This window comes from Girardinichthys multiradiatus, chromosome 4, assembly GCF_021462225.1.
Source record: "Girardinichthys multiradiatus isolate DD_20200921_A chromosome 4, DD_fGirMul_XY1, whole genome shotgun sequence".
NCBI lineage: Eukaryota > Metazoa > Chordata > Actinopteri > Cyprinodontiformes > Goodeidae > Girardinichthys > Girardinichthys multiradiatus.
The window spans coordinates 10915818-10935995 of NC_061797.1; the positions used below are offsets into that span (position 1 = coordinate 10915818).

General features: G+C 40.9%; 1 protein-coding gene across 1 annotated transcript; it reads left to right on the top strand.

The window, feature by feature from the left end:
- Window positions 1–368: 368 nt before the first annotated feature.
- Window positions 369–19394, top strand: LOC124867106 (homeobox-containing protein 1-like). Its single transcript, XM_047363371.1, has 10 exons — window positions 369–544; window positions 5784–6275; window positions 6803–6888; window positions 6976–7086; window positions 7271–7427; window positions 9632–9714; window positions 9847–9942; window positions 10925–11019; window positions 11130–11213; window positions 11306–19394. Exons 2-10 carry the CDS (start codon window positions 5785–5787, stop codon window positions 11624–11626), a joined length of 1524 nt encoding a protein of 507 aa, XP_047219327.1. The 5' UTR covers window positions 369–544; window position 5784; the 3' UTR covers window positions 11627–19394.
- Window positions 19395–20178: the final 784 nt, after the last annotated feature.

The following is a 20178-nucleotide window of genomic DNA, read 5'->3' on the forward strand; positions in this document are numbered from 1 at the left end:
TTCTGTGATGAGTTTCCATGTTTTCCCCATGTATGCTTTTATACTCCTGGTGCTCCAGCAGCATCCTACAGTCTAAAGACATGGATGAACGTGTGTGTCCATGGTTTTTTGTCCTTTGTCTCTGTGTTGTGATGGACTGGCAACGTGCGCTGTGTGTCCACCATCACTTCCTTCCTTCTGGAGATTTGCACCAAACCCATGACACTGAACAGGACTAAGAAGGCACTGTAACTGAGTGGATCATGAAAACAAATGTTTTGCAAAATTAAACATAGCAAGTAAGTTCCTGGTCACTATCTGCCATTTAGACTTCTGCTACAGTAAACCCTTTGAACTACGACTCCCGTCGGCCCTCGCGTCACAGTGTCAACATGGCGTCTGTCTGCCGGACAAAAGGCGAATCTGTCTGACGGCGGATTGAAACCCAATTAGAAGAAGGGGGAGACATTTTGGGAAAACTGTAACAGTCCCCGAGTCTCTGCGCTCCGAGGCGGCAGATATATGATCAACCTAACATCTGTGGAGGCTCTCGGACTGGAATAAGGTGAGTCTTTCTGCTCCAACAACTGCAGTCTTCAAACGCTCCTGCTGCTGCTAGCTCCGATGCATTTCCCCTTTTTTCTCCCAGTAAGGTGATAATTGCAAACTCCTAAAAAAAAATCCCCAGAGCCGCTTGGTTTTCCTCGGTTGGTTAGTTTCACACCTCCTATTCGGCCTCGGCTGAATAAAACAGGTCCTTTTGACTTCTTTTTGGTAAATATGCAGTTTATCGGGAGTTAAACATAAAGTCAACTTTTTTTTACCCGTTGGTAAATACTAATAGCACAGTGCAGAGTGTTTTATCGTGTTTTATGCGTAATTGCATAAAAAAAAATGCTTGAGCACAGAGTTTACTGCGCAGACTTGTTTGTCTTTGAGCAAGGCAGGATTGTAACCCCATGTACTTTTACGTTTTTTGACGTAAAATTGATATAATAAACACCAAAACTTCTGAAGACACCCACTAACATCTGGCCACTTTAAGCAGTGGTCCCTGGTTTTCTTGATGCAGTTTTAAGTTGTGAGTCCAGTCATGAAGTTGGTCTTTGCTTCCACATGTGTGCAGCAGAAACCGCTCCAAGCCACGTCTGGTTAGCAGCCTGCAGGTCCAGGTCACTGGGTTCAGCCTCTGCTGTACGGTTATTGTTTAACAAGTTTCTAGTTTTCTTTGGTGGAGGGATGGAGGTCCGCTGTCATTGAGTTATTCTTAGAGAGGCGAACACAAATCCATATTTCCTACACAGGTCTGGAAGAAGATAATCTGTGATTTAAATGTTTTCCGGGTCTGAATAAGGATGGTAAAATGTAATATAGTATATGAAGCATTTGTGTTTCCAATCCCGTGTGTTTAAAGGTTCCATCCATCCATCCCATCCATCCATCCATCCATCCATCCATCCATCCATCCATCCATCCCATCCATCCATCCATCCATCCATCCATCCATCCATCCCATCCATCCATCCATCCATCCATCCATCCATCCCATCCATCCATCCATCCATCCATCCATCCATCCATCCCATCCATCCATCCATCCATCCATCCATCCATCCATCCATCCATCCATCCATCCATCCATCCATCCATCCATCCATCCATGTGAAAGGCTTCATATGTACTGGCTGTGTAGTTTTGTTATGCAGGTCTGAGGTCTGATCTGATGATGATACACAGTTTTTATTCTTTATTTTTGTCTTATTGTCATTGTGTATTGCTCAGGTGACTCTGTGGAGGTCTCAAGGCAGGTAGCAGACAGAGGTCAACCTCATTAACTAAATCGTCACTAAAGCCTGGTGTCCTTGTCGTTTGAAATGCCCGATGAGCCGTTTGGTCCAAATCTCATTCTTCCAGTGCATGCACTTTCAAGTAATCCCCACACTGCTTTGGAGACACTTTATAAGAAGCTACCAGCGTCGTGTCAGCATTATAGGATTGACCCTCTCTTTCTTTGCACACTTTGCATCTGAGCCTCCCTGTTTGTTGGGGTCTGTAGGCTTTAGCAGTTTCAGAGGCTCAGACTCGTACCTCTATAAACATTTGCTTCAAGGAAGGTGACAAAACATTATGTTCCTCACACTTTTCTCGGTGTCATATCTACATTTGTCAAGACACAAAGTCACACGTGGATTTTGAAGAATCAGTCGCAGGGGAGACTTAAATTTTAAGTGGAATAAACATGAAAATGGATTGGAATTTGAAAAATATAAGCTTTCCCTTGTCACGGTACTTTTCAAAACTCTTTATACTCCATCCATCCATCCATCCATCCATCCATTGCCTATTCCTGCTCGTCCATGTCTGGTTGCAGGGCAGCTGGTGCCTATCTCCAGTATTGTTACTCCTTCAACCTCTTTACATTTGATCACGTTTCAATCACAATGCATTTCATTTGGATTTTATTCCACAGATAAACACAAAGTAGTCCATGATTGTGAAGGGGAAGGAAAAGGATACATGGTTTTCATTTTTTTTTTTTACACAAAGGACAATCTGAAAAGTGTGGCATGCTTTTGGATCTAGTCCCCCTGAATCAATAACCCAGAGAACCCATTTAGCAGATTAGATTAAATATGAATTTTCAAGTCTCATTAGAGATTTTCAATTGGATTTAGATCTGAAGGTGAACATCTCCCCCAGTCTGAACTCTATTGCAACATCTAACAGGTTTTATTCCCTGAGTTGTCTGTATTTAGCTACATTAGCATCCCCACAGCATAATGCTGCCACCACCATGTTTCACTGTGGCGATGCTGGGTTCAGGGTGATGGTCACTGTTAGTGAAAAATAGATGTTGGTCTCATCTGATCAGAGAACGTTCTGCCACATGTTTGCAGTGCCCCTTACATGTTTTCTGTGCCCCCTACATGTTTGATGTATCCTCTACATGGTGCCTCCTACATGGCTTGTGGCAAAACTCAAATTGGACTTCTTTCAATAATGGTTTTCTTCTTGTCACTCACACATAGACCATATTGGTGTGGTTTGTAAAAATGTTGAAAACCACATGTTATTTTCCTTTGTCCTTACAGTTATGCACTACTTTGTGCAAACCTATCACTTAAAATCCCAATGAAATCCCTAAAAGTCTTGTGGTCATACTGTGACAAAATGTAAAGAGGTTCTAGGACTGAGTGTGTTTGCAAGGCATTTTAACAGCTATTTTTAGTGCACATTTGTTCAGCAGTATCGCCTTTTAAATCAAACCTCCGAGTTATTTAATGCAGATTGACAAAACAATTTCTCTCATTTATAATATAGCAACATGAGGCCTTTTGCTGTAATTTTGCAGCTGTTATTTGTTTCATTCTGATTCGGTATACCATGAGTCATCCTCTGCAGCAGGAAGAGAAAGTATGTAGCTTGGCTGCCAGAGATGTAAAATTTTCTTGGCATTTTTCCTAAGACAAACACACACACACACACACACACACACTTCCCCTCTATCTCCATTTCCTTTTATATGCATGGATCTGCTTGCTGACTTTAATTTTCTTCTGTTGCCTGTTTCGTCTCTCTCTCTGCTCCAGAAAGAAGAAGAACGATGTGTTATCTCTTATTTCTGTTTATCTTATTCTCCCCCTTCAGCCTCCACCCCCCGCCCCACCCCATGCACAGACCGGCTTTGTTGTCATTATCAGGCTGTGTAAAGTATTTACTGTATGCTTAAAGATATAGGGCACAACAAAAATATAACCAATGGTAAGGATTTACATTTTACAGGCTAAAGCTGCATCGAACTAAGGGTGCATTTCCTTTGAAATTATGAAGCACAACACAATAGCTCATATTGAACTGGATCTATTTGCATAATGTTAGATGATTACTGGGGTTGAAAATGTCTGCTCAGATAAAAGCCTGATTGAATCTGTAAGAATGCACATCATATCTGGATAGCAGCTGCAGACTGTGTGTGTGTGTGTGTGTGTGTGTGTGTGTGCTGGCAGTAATTCTACAGACAAGAAGCTGACACATAATTATTATTATTTATTATTATTATTACTTATTTAGTTTGCTTCATTAATGCTGTCATAATGCAAATTCGTCATTCCTTGCTACATTATTAAAACTATGTTTTGTAATCATTACGTGCTGCATATCATGTTTTAACGAGCTCTTTTTAGATGTAATGTTCAAAATGAAATCTTGTCCACTGCTGCAAAACCCGCAGAGAACAGTACCTTACGAAAGATTTTATACACTAGAACCGTCTTGCATTTTGTTGCTTTAGAACCACAAACGTGTATTTTAATGGGTTTTTATGTGACAGACTCCCACAAAGTAGCTTCTGTGAGCGGACTTTGACTGGACCCTTGTAGCACATAAATATTCTTTGGTCTAAATCATTCCACTGTATCTTTGGCTGGATGTTTAGGGGTGCTGGATGGTGACCTCTTGCCTGAGTCTCACAGTTGTTGCAGCCTGTAACAGATTTTCTGCCTGTATTTTGCTCCATCCATTTTCTCATCAACTCTGACCCCACAGTATGACGGTGCCACTGTCATGTGTCCGCTCGCTGATGGTTTTTTTTTTTTTTTCAGGGTGATGTGCAGTGTTGTGTTTAAATGAGCGGTTGCAGATTAAAAGATGCCACATTTTCAGGGTTTTATCTGTATTCGTTCGTATGAATTCACATGATTTTATTTCAAGAAATCATATTCAAATAATGCAAAAAGCCAAACAGAAAATAGTCACTTACTTTGGTTAATAATTCATAGCAAAGAAAAAAGGTTTTACCGGAAAATGTTTGTAAATGTTGGACAAGAGTTCTGTCCCCCATGGAGAAGAAGGACTGATGATGGTATACAGTATATAACCATCATCAGCGTTGGTGTGTGTATGTACTACGTACACAGAGACATACCTCAACAACATCTCCAGCTCTCAGAGATGGAGCCCATCTCGGTGTCTCAGAACAGACGTGTTAGCTGCTTCTAGCTAACAGCTAATAATGTTGACGTGAGCATTCGACCAGGAAAGGAGATTGTGTTTGTTCACGATAGCTGCATGAATCCTGATGCGTGCATTTTCATAAAAGTTGAGCTTTTCCGTGGTGCGTTGATCACAACTGAAGATTCAATACATAAAATATGAAATAATTCCTTTTGAGATATTAATATTGCTGCAATATTATGTATATCTTAGTGACGTATCATTACACTCTTATCTACCTTCTTGGAAACATGCTAGAGATGAGCTTCTTTATGTAGCCATCGCTTTATGCTTTACAACGTTTCTGTTGATGTGACCCAATAGGGAGAAAAACTTGATATGTAACACAGGACGTTTTTTGGGTTCTGACTCTTGAAAAGCAAAGTTAAATAGGAATAGCAGAACCTGAAAATCAGTTACAGTGATCTTAAAACTATTTAGTTTAATACATCTGTGGTCTCTTGGATTTATTTCGATTTAACTGTTCTCTGGTATTAAACAATGTGCCTAAATATCTGTTAGTTCACCATGTTTAATTGATTACACCACATTCCCAGAGAAGTTGGGGGATACCTCACTAGTCGGAGTCACTTTACTGGTAATCGATTTGACCTTTGTGACATGGTGCATCAGAAGGTGAGTAAACCGCGGTCAGAAAGCGAAGCAGCTGGTCCGAAACAGTACTTAGGTTGGCTGTGGTCTTTAAATGATGATCCTCCACATTACTAGTTTCACTGTAATGTGGAGGCGGATCTTAATTCCTATTCTGCCTTTTAACTCTTTATTCCTGTTCTAATCTTGATGCTCTCTAGGATGTTCCAGCAGAGTGAGGAGCCTCGCTTCACCATTGAACAGATCGATCTCCTCCAGAGGCTTCGACGGACCGGTATTTCTCAGGTGGAGGTTCTTCACGCCCTGGACACTCTCGATCATCTGGACCGACAAAATGGCCACAAGCAGACCCGTAAAGCTTCCTACCTGCCACCCTCGTCTTCCTTGTCTTCCTCCAACTCCGTCTGCGCCTCGTCCTCCACGACTTCCACCTCCACTCAGACAGTTTTTCCAGACAACCGAGTCTCACTGTCACCCGGCAACAACTTGGACATCACCTCCCCGCCTCTGCCGGTCCCTTTAGCCTCGCCGGTTGTTGTCCAGAACGGGCTCACCGCTGTCGCCAACGGGAAGCTTTCTCCGCCTCGGTTTCCTCTGGCTGTGGTTGGTGGCAGTGTGATGGCACCAGCTTTTGGGTTTGAGGCCAGCGAAGAAGACTTGGATCTGGATGATAAAGTGGAGTTCTTAATGAGGTAAGATGTGACCAGAATTAAAAGGCTGGACGTAAAGAAGAACCAAACCAGAACCCAGTCATCAATATAATATTGTTCTAAAAAGCACCAAACTCTGAGGCTAGATAATATCTAAAGTTTTTGATGAGAATAACCTTTTAAAGAGATGCAGTTCTAAAGCATGCATATAGCTGCAGCAGAGGCCCTGATTGTCAACAAGCCAGCCTGTAGCTCAGTGTGAATCTGGATGTGCTGGCAGGATGCACACCGTTCACACAAATACACACATGTACTCTAATGTGTCTCGTATGTAGTGCGCAGCCAGACAGCAGCATCTCAGCTGTATCGATTTGAAAATGTGTGAAGATGAAATCCAACTAGAGGGAGAGCAAATGATATTATGGCACCTTGGCTTTCCTCACACCTACATACATTTTTACACATTTTACAGCTATTACTACTACCTCTGTGCCACAAGTGTGAACTAATGTTCTCCTCTGATGTTGTAGATTTAGATAGGTTTTGTACTTTGTGGCTGTGTATTGTAGGAGGGACAGCAGCGTGATCAAAGAGGAGATCAAGTCCTTCCTGGCGAACAGACGGATCTCCCAGGCTGTGGTCGCTCAGGTAACAGGTGAGTATTGGTTCAATCAGAGGCTAAACCGAAAAAGGTTTGACAAGCAATAAACCCACTGAGTGACACACGGCCATCACCCTCCAGGGATCAGTCAGAGTCGGATCTCCCACTGGCTCCTGCAGCAGGGATCGGACCTCAGTGAGCAGAAGAAACGGGCCTTTTTTCGCTGGTACCAGCTGGAGAAAACAAACCCTGGTAATGATCTGTGAATTAAACATTCCTCGTTGCCTTCACTTCCATTTTCGTCCAGTTCGTTAGTTCGGGTTTCTGTTCTAGAGGTGATCGGCTCCTCGACGCGTTTAGCGGATATTGTTGACAATCCAGACGTGTTTAGGTTCATATTTAAACCTCTAAAATCTAATGATCTCTGTCACAACAGGCGCCACCATGGCCATGCGAGCTGCCCCATTGGCTCTGGAGGATGTGATGGACTGGCACCAAACCCCGCCCCCATTTGCCTCCGCCCCCGGGGGCTTCCGTCTGAGACGAGGCAGCAGGTTCACCTGGAGGAAGGAGTGTCTGGCTGTGATGGAGAGGTGAGGAACAAAACAGATTTTGCAGGACTTGCAAAAGTATTCATACTTCCTGAACTTTTCAGAGCGCTTTATTGACACCATGTTCTCTGCTGTTCTGTGAAGAGGGCGGTTAGTGAACATTTGGGAATAGAGTCATAAAAATCAAGGAATTCACCAGGTATAGTCGGGGAGAAAGCTTTGGAGAAGTTTGAAGCAGGCTTAAGTTATGAAAAAAATACTGCAAGCTTAGAATAACTCAGTGAGCACTGTGAGATGTTCAGACATATACAGGTCCTTCTCAAAAAATTAGCATATTGTGATAAAGTTCATTATTTTCCATAATGTCATGATGAAAATTTAACATTCATATATTTTAGATTCATTGCACACTAACTGAAATATTTCAGGTCTTTTATTGTCTTAATATGGATGATTTTGGCATACAGCTCATGAAAACCCAAAATTCTTATCTCACAAAATTAGCATATCATTAAAAGGGTCTCTAAACGAGCTATGAACCTAATCATCTGAATCAACGAGTTAACTCTAAACACCTGCAAAAGATTCCTGAGGCCTTTAAAACTCCCAGCCTGGTTCATCACTCAAAACCCCAATCATGGGTAAGACTGCCGACCTGACTGCTGTCCAGAAGGCCACTATTGACACCCTCAAGCAAGAGGGTAAGACACAGAAAGAAATTTCTGAACAAATAGGCTGTTCCCAGAGTGCTGTATCAAGGCACCTCAGTGGGAAGTCTGTGGGAAGGAAAAAGTGTGGCAGAAAACGCTGCACAATGAGAAGAGGTGACCGGACCCTGAGGAAGATTGTGGAGAAGGGCCGATTCCAGACCTTGGGGGACCTGCGGAAGCAGTGGACTGAGTCTGGAGTAGAAACATCCAGAGCCACCGTGCACAGGCGTGTGCAGGAAATGGGCTACAGGTGCCGCATTCCTCAGACCTGGGCTACAGAGAAGCAGCACTGGACTGTTGCTCAGTGGTCCAAAGTACTTTTTTCGGATGAAAGCAAATTCTGCATGTCATTCGGAAATCAAGGTGCCAGAGTCTGGAGGAAGACTGGGGAGAAGGAAATGCCAAAATGCCAGAAGTCCAGTGTCAAGTACCCACAGTCAGTGATGGTCTGGGGTACCGTGTCAGCTGCTGGTGTTGGTCCACTGTGTTTTATCAAGGGCAGGGTCAATGCAGCTAGCTATCAGGAGATTTTGGAGCACTTCATGCTTCCATCTGCTGAAAAGCTTTATGGAGATGAAGATTTCATTTTTCAGCACGACCTGGCACCTGCTCACAGTGCCAAAACCACTGGTAAATGGTTTACTGACCATGGTATCACTGTGCTCAATTGGCCTGCCAACTCTCCTGACCTGAACCCCATAGAGAATCTGTTGTGAAGAGAACGTTGAGAGACTCAAGACCCAACACTCTGGATGAGCTAAAGGCCGCTATCGAAGCATCCTGGGCCTCCATAAGACCTCAGCAGTGCCACAGGCTGATTGCCTCCATGCCACGCCGCATTGAAGCAGTCATTTCTGCAAAAGGATTCCCGACCAAGTATTGAGTGCATAACTGTACATGATTATTTGAAGGTTGACGTTTTTTGTATTAAAAACACTTTTCTTTTATTGGTCGGATGAAATATGCTAATTTTGTGAGATAGGAATTTTGGGTTTTCATGAGCTGTATGCCAAAATCATCCGTATTAAGACAATAAAGGACCTGAAATATTTCAGTTAGTGTGCAATGTATCTAAAATATATGAATATTAAATTTTCATCATTACATTATAGAAAATAATGAACTTTATCACAATATGCTAATTTTTTGAGAAGGACCTGTAGAAGAAGGTCCTCTGGTCAGATGAGACCAAAGCTGAACTTTCTGGCCTGCATGTAAAATGCTGAGTGGCAGAAAACTAACACCGAACATCACCCTGAACACATCACCCGCTCTATGAAACACGGCGGTGGCAGCATCATGCTGCAAGGATGCTTCTCTTCAGCAGGAACAAGGACGATGATCAGAGTTGATAGGAACATGTATGAAGCAGTTCTGCTTTGTGTGACTATATATACAATATTAATGTTTGTGGTTGTAATGTGACAACATGGAAGAAGGTCCAAGGACTATAAATACTTTAGCAAAGTACTGTGGCTGTAAGAGAAGCTGTTGCCTGTAATGAAAGTGGTTTGACAGAATTCTGTGTGTAAACAGCTTCTTCACTGATAATCAGTATCCTGATGAAGCGAAGAGGGAGGAGATAGCCACCGCCTGCAATGCTGTCATTCAGAAACCAGGTATTATATTCGTCACTTAAATCCTCTGTATTTACCATGAAATCTTCAGTTGTATCACGCTTTGTATTGTCATCATAGAGACACTGAAGCAGACGGGCAGCCGTTCAGAGATCTCCTGTCTGTGTTTTGCAGGAAAGAAGTTGTCTGATTTGGAGAGAGTAACGTCTCTGAAGGTCTACAACTGGTTCGCCAACCGCCGTAAAGACATCAAGAGGCGTGCCAACATAGGTAATGTTTACTTCTGTGTTTGCATCAGACGTTCATGCATGTCTATTAGACTACATTATATTAAATTGAATCTACTTTTGTAGCAGTTGATTTCTTTTCTTAATTTAAAGATTTTACAAATTGTACACAATCACCCTCACCACATCCGTTTTAGAAGAGAGATCTTAAAAGAAATATGGACACAAATTTATTATAGCAGACAACCAAACCTAAGCATGATATCAATGTGAAAAGTAGAAGCAAACCTTGATTAGGACATATGTTATCATACTTTTTGAAGTCCTTTCTGCCAGCTGCTGTTGCCAAGCCTTTTTCAGGGTTTCTGCAATGTCCTAAAACCCATAAAAACTCTTAACTTTATGTCTCAAAAAGTCTTAAATACATCCTGATTTTCTATACCAGGTCTTAAATTAGGTTTAGATCAGATTTGGAGCTTTTGCTGAATATTTTGAGTGTTATAAATATATTAACACGGAAAACTGCAAACCCCATGATGCAGGGAAGCAGTAAGCACCGTCGAAAGGAATATCTCCTCAGACATTCATCCTTCCCCACAGACCTGTGAAATTATTCTGCCTCCTTAAAACATTTAAAGCGGTTAAATTAAACAATTTGTTATTTTATCTGCTACCAACTTATTGATTAATGCTCAAGTTTTTAATTGTTTAAAACATCATTAATAAGTGTTGTAAAGCTAATTGTATTGTGAGGGTGGAAAAACACGCCAGAGCTGGAGAGGATCAATTTAGGTTGACAACATTGTATTTAACTTAATGACACTATAAAGTTAGGTAAATATAATTTATTGTAACTCGGGTTTTGTTATATTTCATAATTCATGTGTTTCTTCCATTTAAAAAGCTTATTGAACATGATTGAAACCCTGGTTGGTCTCTCCCCTCGCCTGCATGGCTCCGGTTTGCTCTCACATGTGCTCCTTGTCCAACTTCGATATTCTATGATAAGGTTTGTGTTTTTGAAGAAGCAGCCATCTTGGAAAGCCATGGCATCGAGGTTGAGAGTCCAGGAGGTCAGTCCAACGGTGATGAAGTGGATGGCAATGATTTTCCTGACCAGGTGAGCTGGATCTGCACAGCAGGTTAACTTCATGTATAATCCGCGGCACCATCTGCCTGCACTTGCACTGCTTTTTATGTAGCACAAGATTAACCTGTTGGACGTTGCAGGGCTGTGATGTGTCCCTATTTGACAAGAGATCATCAGCCAGGCAGTTTGCTTTTAGTCGAGCTGACCTGTCCTCTCCAACCCAGGTAGATCTCAAATTCCCAAATATCTCCAAATTACTACATTACCAAAGAATTCAACATCTGCTCACTGTTTTCCTTCCTTTCCCGTCGCTTAGGTTCCGCCGCAGCTCCCCAGCTGGTTTTCTGCCCTGGCTAGGGGAGGCACATCCGGACAGAGGAGCGCTTCACAGATTGGCCGCTCCCTCATGTCAGGGTCAGGCTCTCAGGCAGAAGGATCCAGACTGACGGGTGTGTCCTGGTCCCCCTCGTCCCCAACCCTCCAGGATGAATCCGGCCTCCATAGCGTGTTGTCCGAACCCCAGGACCTGGTGACTTCGGGGAAGACGGCAGCCAGTCGCAGCAGCCCAGCCTCAGCCAATCAGGCGGATGGAGCAGGATGCAGCGTGGGGAATCAGATCAAGATAGAGGATGACTGACGGGACCAGCGGATGCTGGAGCAGGTGTCATTATATGCAAGCAGATTTTATAGGAATGTTATAAGTGAACAAAAAGACCAAACGTTGTGTAAACTCCAACCCTGAGATACCTCCCAACCCTACCTCCAACCACCAACCTACTCTGCTACACTCGTATAGCTGTTAATAGTGTAATATGATGATAATGACAAACCTTTATACGTGAGTTGTCTCTGGTAATCTGTGGAAGATTCAAATATTGTATTTTAATACAATGCCTAGAAAGAAAGTTCACTACTTCAACCTTCAGTTCTGACACTCCCAGGGAAACAGCTGGAATAGTCACAGACGATTTCCTTGCTGATTTCTTTTATATCGAGATGGTTTGAATCTTCCACGGATGGCTGTCAAACAGGACATGAAGCTTTGTGCAGGTTTCCATAGAGACTGTATCGCTTACAGCAGGGCTACGCTGTATTTGGCTTGGGAATCAAATGCTTTCAGGGTCTTGCACTGTGATCTCAACTGAACAGCCTCAGTATATAGGATTATGAAAAATGAGCTTCATGTTTTAAATTTTTCTTTTGCTGAATCTTTTAAGGCGTCATCGTCTCATTTCACGGCAGATTTCTGGCAGATGAATCTGTGAAGGCGAAGAATACGCTGGAGGTCACAACATTTCTTTGAGCTGAAGATGAATATAAAAAATTATCTTCAAAGAGGCAGAACCAGAATAATCGCCCCACAGAATAAGCTTAATATATAATAGCTAAAATACCTGTAAAATATAGGTATGAAATTGATAGAACATCATAGTTTCTATAACTTGGCAATATATTCTTACCCCTTGAACCTTTTTACATTTTGTCACATTACAACCACTGACTTTAATGTATTTTATTGGTGGTTTTCAGTGATAGACTAAAATAAAATCCAGGGCCTTCTGAAGACACCTAGTTGGTAAATAAAGATGACTGTGGTGTGAATCCATGGTGTTCGCTGAAGGCCTTAGAGGTTTCTTAGAGAAGATTAGTGAACAAACAGCATCATGAAGACCAAGGAACACAGCAGACAGACTGTGAAGATGTTTAAAGCACAGTTAGTCTTGACAGGTCGTTCATCATCAGAAACTAGAGGTGTAGCAAGAAGAAAGCCATTGTTGGAGGAAAGACGTCTTGCCCGTCACAGTCCATGTAGAGAAGATATGGCAAACCTCTGGAAGAAGGTGATCCGGCCAGATCAGACCAAATTTGAACTTTCTGGTCTTCATGCAAAATGCTGTGTGGTGGAGAACTAACACTGCACTCTGAACGCACCATCTCTAATGTAAAAGACTGAAACATGGTAGTGGCGGTATCATCCTCTGGGGATCCAGCGGGGCCAGGGAAGTTGATCAGAGCTGGCCAGAACACTCCTCATTCTCGGTCTATCCCATAAAATGCCGATTAAATACGCTGAGGTTTGTGGCTTTAACCAACAAAATGTAGATGTTCAAGGGATGTGAATACTTTTGCAAGGCACTGCATAAAATGTAGCCGGTGCTAAATACTGGCTGTCAAAGTCTTCAACATTTCTTAACTGACTGCACTGAAACATTTGACTTTATGTTCTATGTTCAGATTCAGTGCTTAGGGATTTTAATTTTCTTCATTCTGAGAGACTCTAAGGTTATTTTTAATGCACTGCTTCAACATGCCCACCAGAATTTAAACTGCATAAAATCAGCTGCTTGGTAAGCAAAGCGGATTATTTGAACACTATAAATTTACTGGTATTTATGACATTGATAGAAAACCTAACTATTCACTTCTTAGATTTTATTGAGATTCAATGGAAGCCAAAACTACACGTTTGTATATAATATAGCCATGATTTCAGTTTGATTGGTTATTATTTATTCATTTGTATCCAGAAGTGATTGATCACTGTGAGATCTGCCTTTTAAAAGAAATGAGTCGGTCAGGATGGATTCAGCCAGTTTAGAAACTATAAATGAAAGTGTGCTGAAGACATACAGTCATGGTAAAAAGACAAAAGCATGCTCTCCTTCAGTCTGAAGGTTTCACAACCTCTACTTTTTACCACGTCTGTACATATACTATGTAAGTGTGCACACACCCATATGGTAAACTATATGTAACATTATATAAACATATAAGCATCTATTGAGAGGAACTATCAGCCTGAGTGAATATTGTTGTTGAAAGGTGAGTGGAACATTAGCCAAAGTATTGAGTTTTATTATTTGTGTATTTTTTTAAGTGTGTTATAGTCACGGATGGCTCTAAAAAACCTGAGATATATATGCTCATCAACGTCACATCAGATGTGCCAAATAATCACAGGGGAATTACGTCATCTTTCTTTTTTTTTTGTTTTAGGTATATCTGTGCTTCCTCTGGATATGCCATGTGTTTTAAACACATACTGCCACACGTTAGTTGTATTTTTTGGTATCAGTGATACTTTATTGAATACCATGGAGCTTAGAGTCCCGGCTGTTCGTAACTTCTAATTATCACGTTGAGTAACTGATAGACCAGAGCAGGAGCAGCAGCAGCAGGAGGGGAAAACACTAGTTGGGAAAACTCTCTTTCACAGATAATAAATAGTATCAAACCAACTTCACTGACAAGCTTTCTTCAGTTCTTAGGAACACAAAGATTTAAAATAAATTATAAATGCAAAATAATATCTGAATGTACAACCATTGTAGAAATTGATCATGTTTTTTTAGATTTTTATCAAACATCTAGTCCATTTGTTCTGAATATACAGACTACTTTGCAGTTTAAAACCCAAATCATTTAAAACATTTAAATTCTCCTGCATGTTATTTTATGACCACTAGAGGGCAGTTATATTGCAGTTTTCATGGGTGATGCCCAATGGGGGCCAGGAGAATTCCACTATGGTTTCATGGTATAAAGGTGTCTGAAAATAATATCGTTAATAATAATAATAATACAACTCATCAACACAGTAACTGTTTCTCTCTGAAATGTTCATAAAACATTTTAGAGATCTAAGACTGTGGCCAGAGGAAGAGGTGGCCTCTGCTCTTTGGTTACTGCCCTGGTTAGCTGTTAATGTTTCAGCAAGTTGTTAATGGTGATCAAGCTTGCAAACTGATACTTTGTATAAATCCATCAGACACTAAGACAATAACATTACTGACTCAGAGTCATGGCTCAGCCCAGATCTTGTAGGATTTCCACTCATAAAGGGACGTTTTCAGACGTCAGTCTTCTTGCCAGTGAGAAAGGAAACTTCAAGCTCCAATACAACAAAAACAAAAGGCCGTCAGCGATTGTGGTGACTGTAGATTACCATTTTATAATTATTTCGAAAAAGCCCTAAATATTGCTATAGCACACAGACTAGGCTCACTTACATCGTTTTTTTGGAGCACTTTGGTGGTTAGTAAATAACTTGGTGCTGTACCGCCCCCTTGTGGTAGCAAAATTGGTGAGGAAAAAAAGGGGAGAAATGTGTACCACTGTTTCATTATATTAAGTTTATTGCATATTTCTTTCTGCCAGCATTAAGTGAGAACTTATATCAAGCTTTCCAGTCTAACCCTTTTAGCTCGCTGTGCTACAGCTGTGTGATCCAAGCAGTGCTGGTACATTCACGCAGAGAGACGTCAGAGCCTTGGCTTTCACTCTCTGCTACATGTTTGGCAGGATTTATTCAGTGTAGTTTCCTTTTAAACTGAGAGCTTTACCTTGCTGTGAATCTGTTTCTCAGAAACCTGAGATGAGCCAAAAGAGGCTCCAGACATGAGCACTTTACGGACTACATATAATAACCTGAGGAAGCTCACCGTCAGTGTTATGCATTGACATTTGTTCTAAAGGCACTAGGTGTGGCTCTGACATGAGGTTCGTAGGGAAACCACCAGCACTGTAAGTATCCATGTATGCATGCAGCAGGACCGTTGGTTGTGAACACCTCTGAGTTCTTACCTTGGTCATCTAGGTGGATTTTAAAGCACTGCACAGTGAAACAAACCCTAAAACCTTCCTACAGTGCTGTGTATGAACATGCTCATGGTTTTGTTACTAATCACAAATACCTAAAGTGAATGGAAGTCACTACTTAAGCATTAAATGATGGTCTAAGAGTGAGCTACTGCTGTAGGTAGATTAAGTATTACTCCTAGTTCTGCTCTGTGTGCCATGCTGTTCAGCAGCAAACAGCCTTGTTCTTCCAGAAGGGGCATGCTAGTAAAAACATACATTCACTACTATCACCAATCATCATTTGAAAGGGAAAACATTTCAGAAATGTTCATCTAGGACAATTGTAGAACAAGTTTCATTTAGCATACAACTTTCTCAGAATGGAAACCAAAAATGTTTCAGATAATTCAACCGTAACCTCATGCAAAGTAAAGTTTGCACAGAATTAAGTCGATTCTCCCAGTGAAAACAAATCCAAATAAATAGGCTATAAAATGTTTTACTGTTACCCTCCTGGTTTGACACTGTTTGATCTCTAGGTGGCGCTTGTGTCTTTAACTTCCTGCATGTCAGTATTACCAGCCATTCTCGCATTAGTTTGGTGTGGTCGGCTTCAACAGCTTAATCTACTCCCGTTCTGCCATGGCTCTTAGCAAGAATCAATAAAGACACATGGTCGCCCTCTGCTGGATGCGAGTGGGGATTGCGTGTGACTAACGTGTTCTACATCTGACTGCATTTGCCAATGAGTGTCTTCTGTAATGTTACGGTTCGTCACTAATAGATTTAATATTTCGCCCCTAACAGGCAAAGTAAGAGTGAAGAGAAAACCCAGCAGGCTGTGTGCTCATCATTTGGCAGTCAGCTAAAAAGGCATGAAAGTCAGAATACTAATTTTTGGTTAGATATCTACTTGGTTCCTATTTTTATTTTTATGGGGGCTCCAAATTGTTCCTGACCTTTAAAAAGTTGAATATCAGCTACCGTGGGGATAATCATCGTCCTCTGTGTACCAAGGGATGGTTTAATACGCTGTCCTAAGGAGCAGCAGAACCGTTGTGTTTTACCTGAAAATGATAGAGGACAATTGATGTAAAAGGCTAACAGAGAGCAAAATGCTAAGTGATGCAATGAATTATGCTTCATAACACCTTACATAATTCAGTAAGAAGTTATAAAAATATACCCCTAGTTGATAACTGGAATGTTAACTTAAGAGTCGTGAATAATAAGCCATGACCTGGAACAACTTCATCAACTGGGAGCTAGGGCGCAGCGTTGGTGGTGTAGGGATTTAGCACGCGACCACATATAGAGGCTATAGTCCTCAAAGCGGCCGTCCCGGGTTCGAGTACCTGACCTGGCGACCTTTGCCGAATGTCTCCCCCTCTCTTTGCCCCTCCTTCCTGTCTGCCTTCTATCAAAAATAAAGGCCTCTAGTGCCAAAACAATTCTAGAAATAACAAAAACTGGGAGCTAAACCAGTTTGCGTGGGAGAAAAAAATGCTTCTTTCTGTTTAGTGGGGCTGAAACAATCGATTATTGAAATAATTGTCAGCTAATTTAGTAATGGAATAATTGTAGCAATCGTAATAACTGGAGTATACAGACACTCAGAGCAGTAATTAAACCAGAATTGTACAAAAATATATACATTTGCATTTAAGATGAAAAAGCTTTGTTTGTAAATATGCTCTATCCAGAACTCCTCAAGTGGCATCGTTTAGCTTCACCTGATTCAAATCCTGTAAAAAATGTTCCTATTAAGCACCTTTTGCTATCTGGTTATTAATCGATTAATCTTTCGACTATTTTTCCGATTAGCAAAAAAATTGTCAGTTGCAGCCCTCCTGCTTAGAGATACAACGATTAATCAGGCAGAGATCGGAACCTGCCAATTTTTCCTCCATTGGCTTTGAATGCACTTTTTGTGTTTAGCAAAAATCAGATAAAGGTTATAGGCCGTGTCTTTAAATAAATAATGAATGCTCTTATAATTTCTTCATTTTATGTTCAATCGAAATGGCAACCTCTATCAAAGAACCTTCAGTACATTTTTGTCTTATGAGTTGTAGCCTTTTGACAAAAATAAAATCAGAATCAGTTCAAGTTGAAATCGGCAGGTCAGACCGAAATAAAAACTGGAAATTAGTGCATTTCTAGTTTTGAACAAGTCTTAATTTTCTATTGCAATTATCAGGTGTTCTAAGTTTCAGATTGATGAGGACCTCTATAATGGCTGTATATTCATAAAAGGTCATTATTTTTCAGCAGGTGCTGCACAGGCTAGCTTCTTAGCTTAGAGTTAAAACTAGACAAAGATGCCTCAGCTGCTCCCCTTCAGCTATAAGCTACACCCCCACCCCCCCGCCCCGTTCCTCCGCTGCTGCTTCCAGGTTTTAGGCTCTCAAAGGAAAAAAACGGATCAGAGAACAGCCTCACTGTCAACACACTGTGATGAAGTTCTTCAAAAAAAGATAAATGATGTGAGGGAAACTGCTTCTTAAACTAGATTCAGTGAATATAAAAGCTAGACATAAAGGGTAGTTCCACTCCAGAAAGGCTCAATAAGTTCATGTGTTCACCATAAAATGTTCAGATCCTTCCTAATTTGGGGAATTCAAGCCGAATCTTCAGTGTTTTTGTGATGGAATGTTTCCATTTTTGTGGCAGCAGAGCTGTCTGTGTCTTTGCTTTAAGCTTCAGTGGCATTATCAGTTATGTAGCTCTGTCATCTTTTTAAATTATTTACACCAAAAACTTTAAATCTGCCTAGCAGAAACCTTTGTGAAAGGGAGCTATACGTTAGTTTAGAGAATCTACTGTGATGAGATTATTTCAGAGATTAAATTATTTCATCTGCTGCCTTCGTGGTAGATTTACTGGGTCTGGTGTTGCCATTTTGAAATTATTTAAAACGAACATTGCAGAGGAAGAGGAGAGGACTGTGCGAAAGGGATCTAAAGAAATGTATTTTAAAATCAGATCTTTCCTTTTTTTTTTTTTTTTCTTGCTCATTATGTTAAAAACAAGTGGGCCACAGGAATATGAAATCATGTTGTCAGGAGTCATTCATTCAGGACACATGAGGACAAATCACTGATTTATTTGCCAGTATTTGAAATAAGCTAAACCTTCCCCTCTCCTCCAGTTTCACACCGGCAGCCTTGATCTCTTCTGTTGTTCTTGTCCTCTTAATTTAGGTTCTGTTTGTGTCCTGATTACCTCTTTTTGTGTCAGAACATGTGATGTTGTCACTCGCAGATATTGTGAAAAAAAAAAAACCAGTACCACAGAAGTTTTGCTCTTCCAGGTCTGTCTGATTTGTATCTGTGTCGAGTCTCATTTGTCTGAATGCAGTTTAACGCCTGCCTTCAATCATGTGTATTTCTGATTATTGCTTAGATGAAACTGTTTTGTATATCTTTCATGCAGTTGCCATTTACTGTATACTCTCCAGCCTTAATATTCTCATCAGCCAGGGACTGGAAACGCTACTTTAAAACCAACACCTTTTCTAGCAGTCTAAGAATTATGGTTGGTCCATCATTCTGGCAATAAACTCTTCAATAAATCTCTGTAAAACAAACCTCAACTGGATGGATGTTGGATCAGTTCTTGTTTTTTAAATCCCCTCCTTCATTTCTGTTTCAAGATTTAGTGCCTTTTTTGGACAAGTAGACTGTTGTGTAATTGCTATGTAGATTTTCTACATATGCCTTTTGTTACTTTTTCATCTGTTCGATAAACCTTGATTTGTTATTTTTAAGGTGTGTTTTTATCAATATTCTATTTACAAGGGAATAAAAGCTGATCAGACTCTATGTGCTGTGTCACTGTTTCTTATTTAGTATGTAGATATAGACCATCTGTGAACAAGACTCTGGTCTGGACTTTGACTGGGCCTTTTTAACACAACTTTTTAAACCTACACCATTCCCATTGTAGCTCTGGCTGTGTCTGGGTTTATCCTGCTGGAAGGTGAATCTTTACCTCAGTCTTCATTCCTGCAGCCGAGGTTCCAGATGACATATTCCAGACAGATAGGATCACATTGGAAACACATTGCTGCCATCTAGCAATCCAAGTGTGAACAACAGCTGCTTGTGATTTGTTCTACTGTGACAAATGGTAAATAGACTGAACTTCTATGCAAATATCTAGTTATTTGAAGTGCTTTTCTCCTAGAGCCACATCCACCCAGCTGCATTCACAAACATGCACACGTTCCTACACTGAAATGCAGATCAGTAGGGAACTCTTAGTTAAGTTGCCCTGCACATCAACAGGTGGCGGAGAGCTGGAATTTAACCTACAACTTTCCGATTGCAAGATGACTACTCATCCAGTTGAACCAGAGTCCAATCAAGGTGGAGCAGCAATATGTTGTTATCCAGTTTAAAAGCCCTGTTAAAGTAATGCCAGGATCAATAAAGTAATTAATATAGTTGAGACTAGAAAAGTAAGTATTTTAGTGTGTAACTTAAATTCAAGCAGTAAGTTTGAAACTTCAGGACAGGGCATTGTTGTAGAGCAGCAGGCATTTTCCCTCAGCCACTTAATATCTGTAGTATTAGCTGTAGTATTAAGTTACTTTAAAGTTAACAT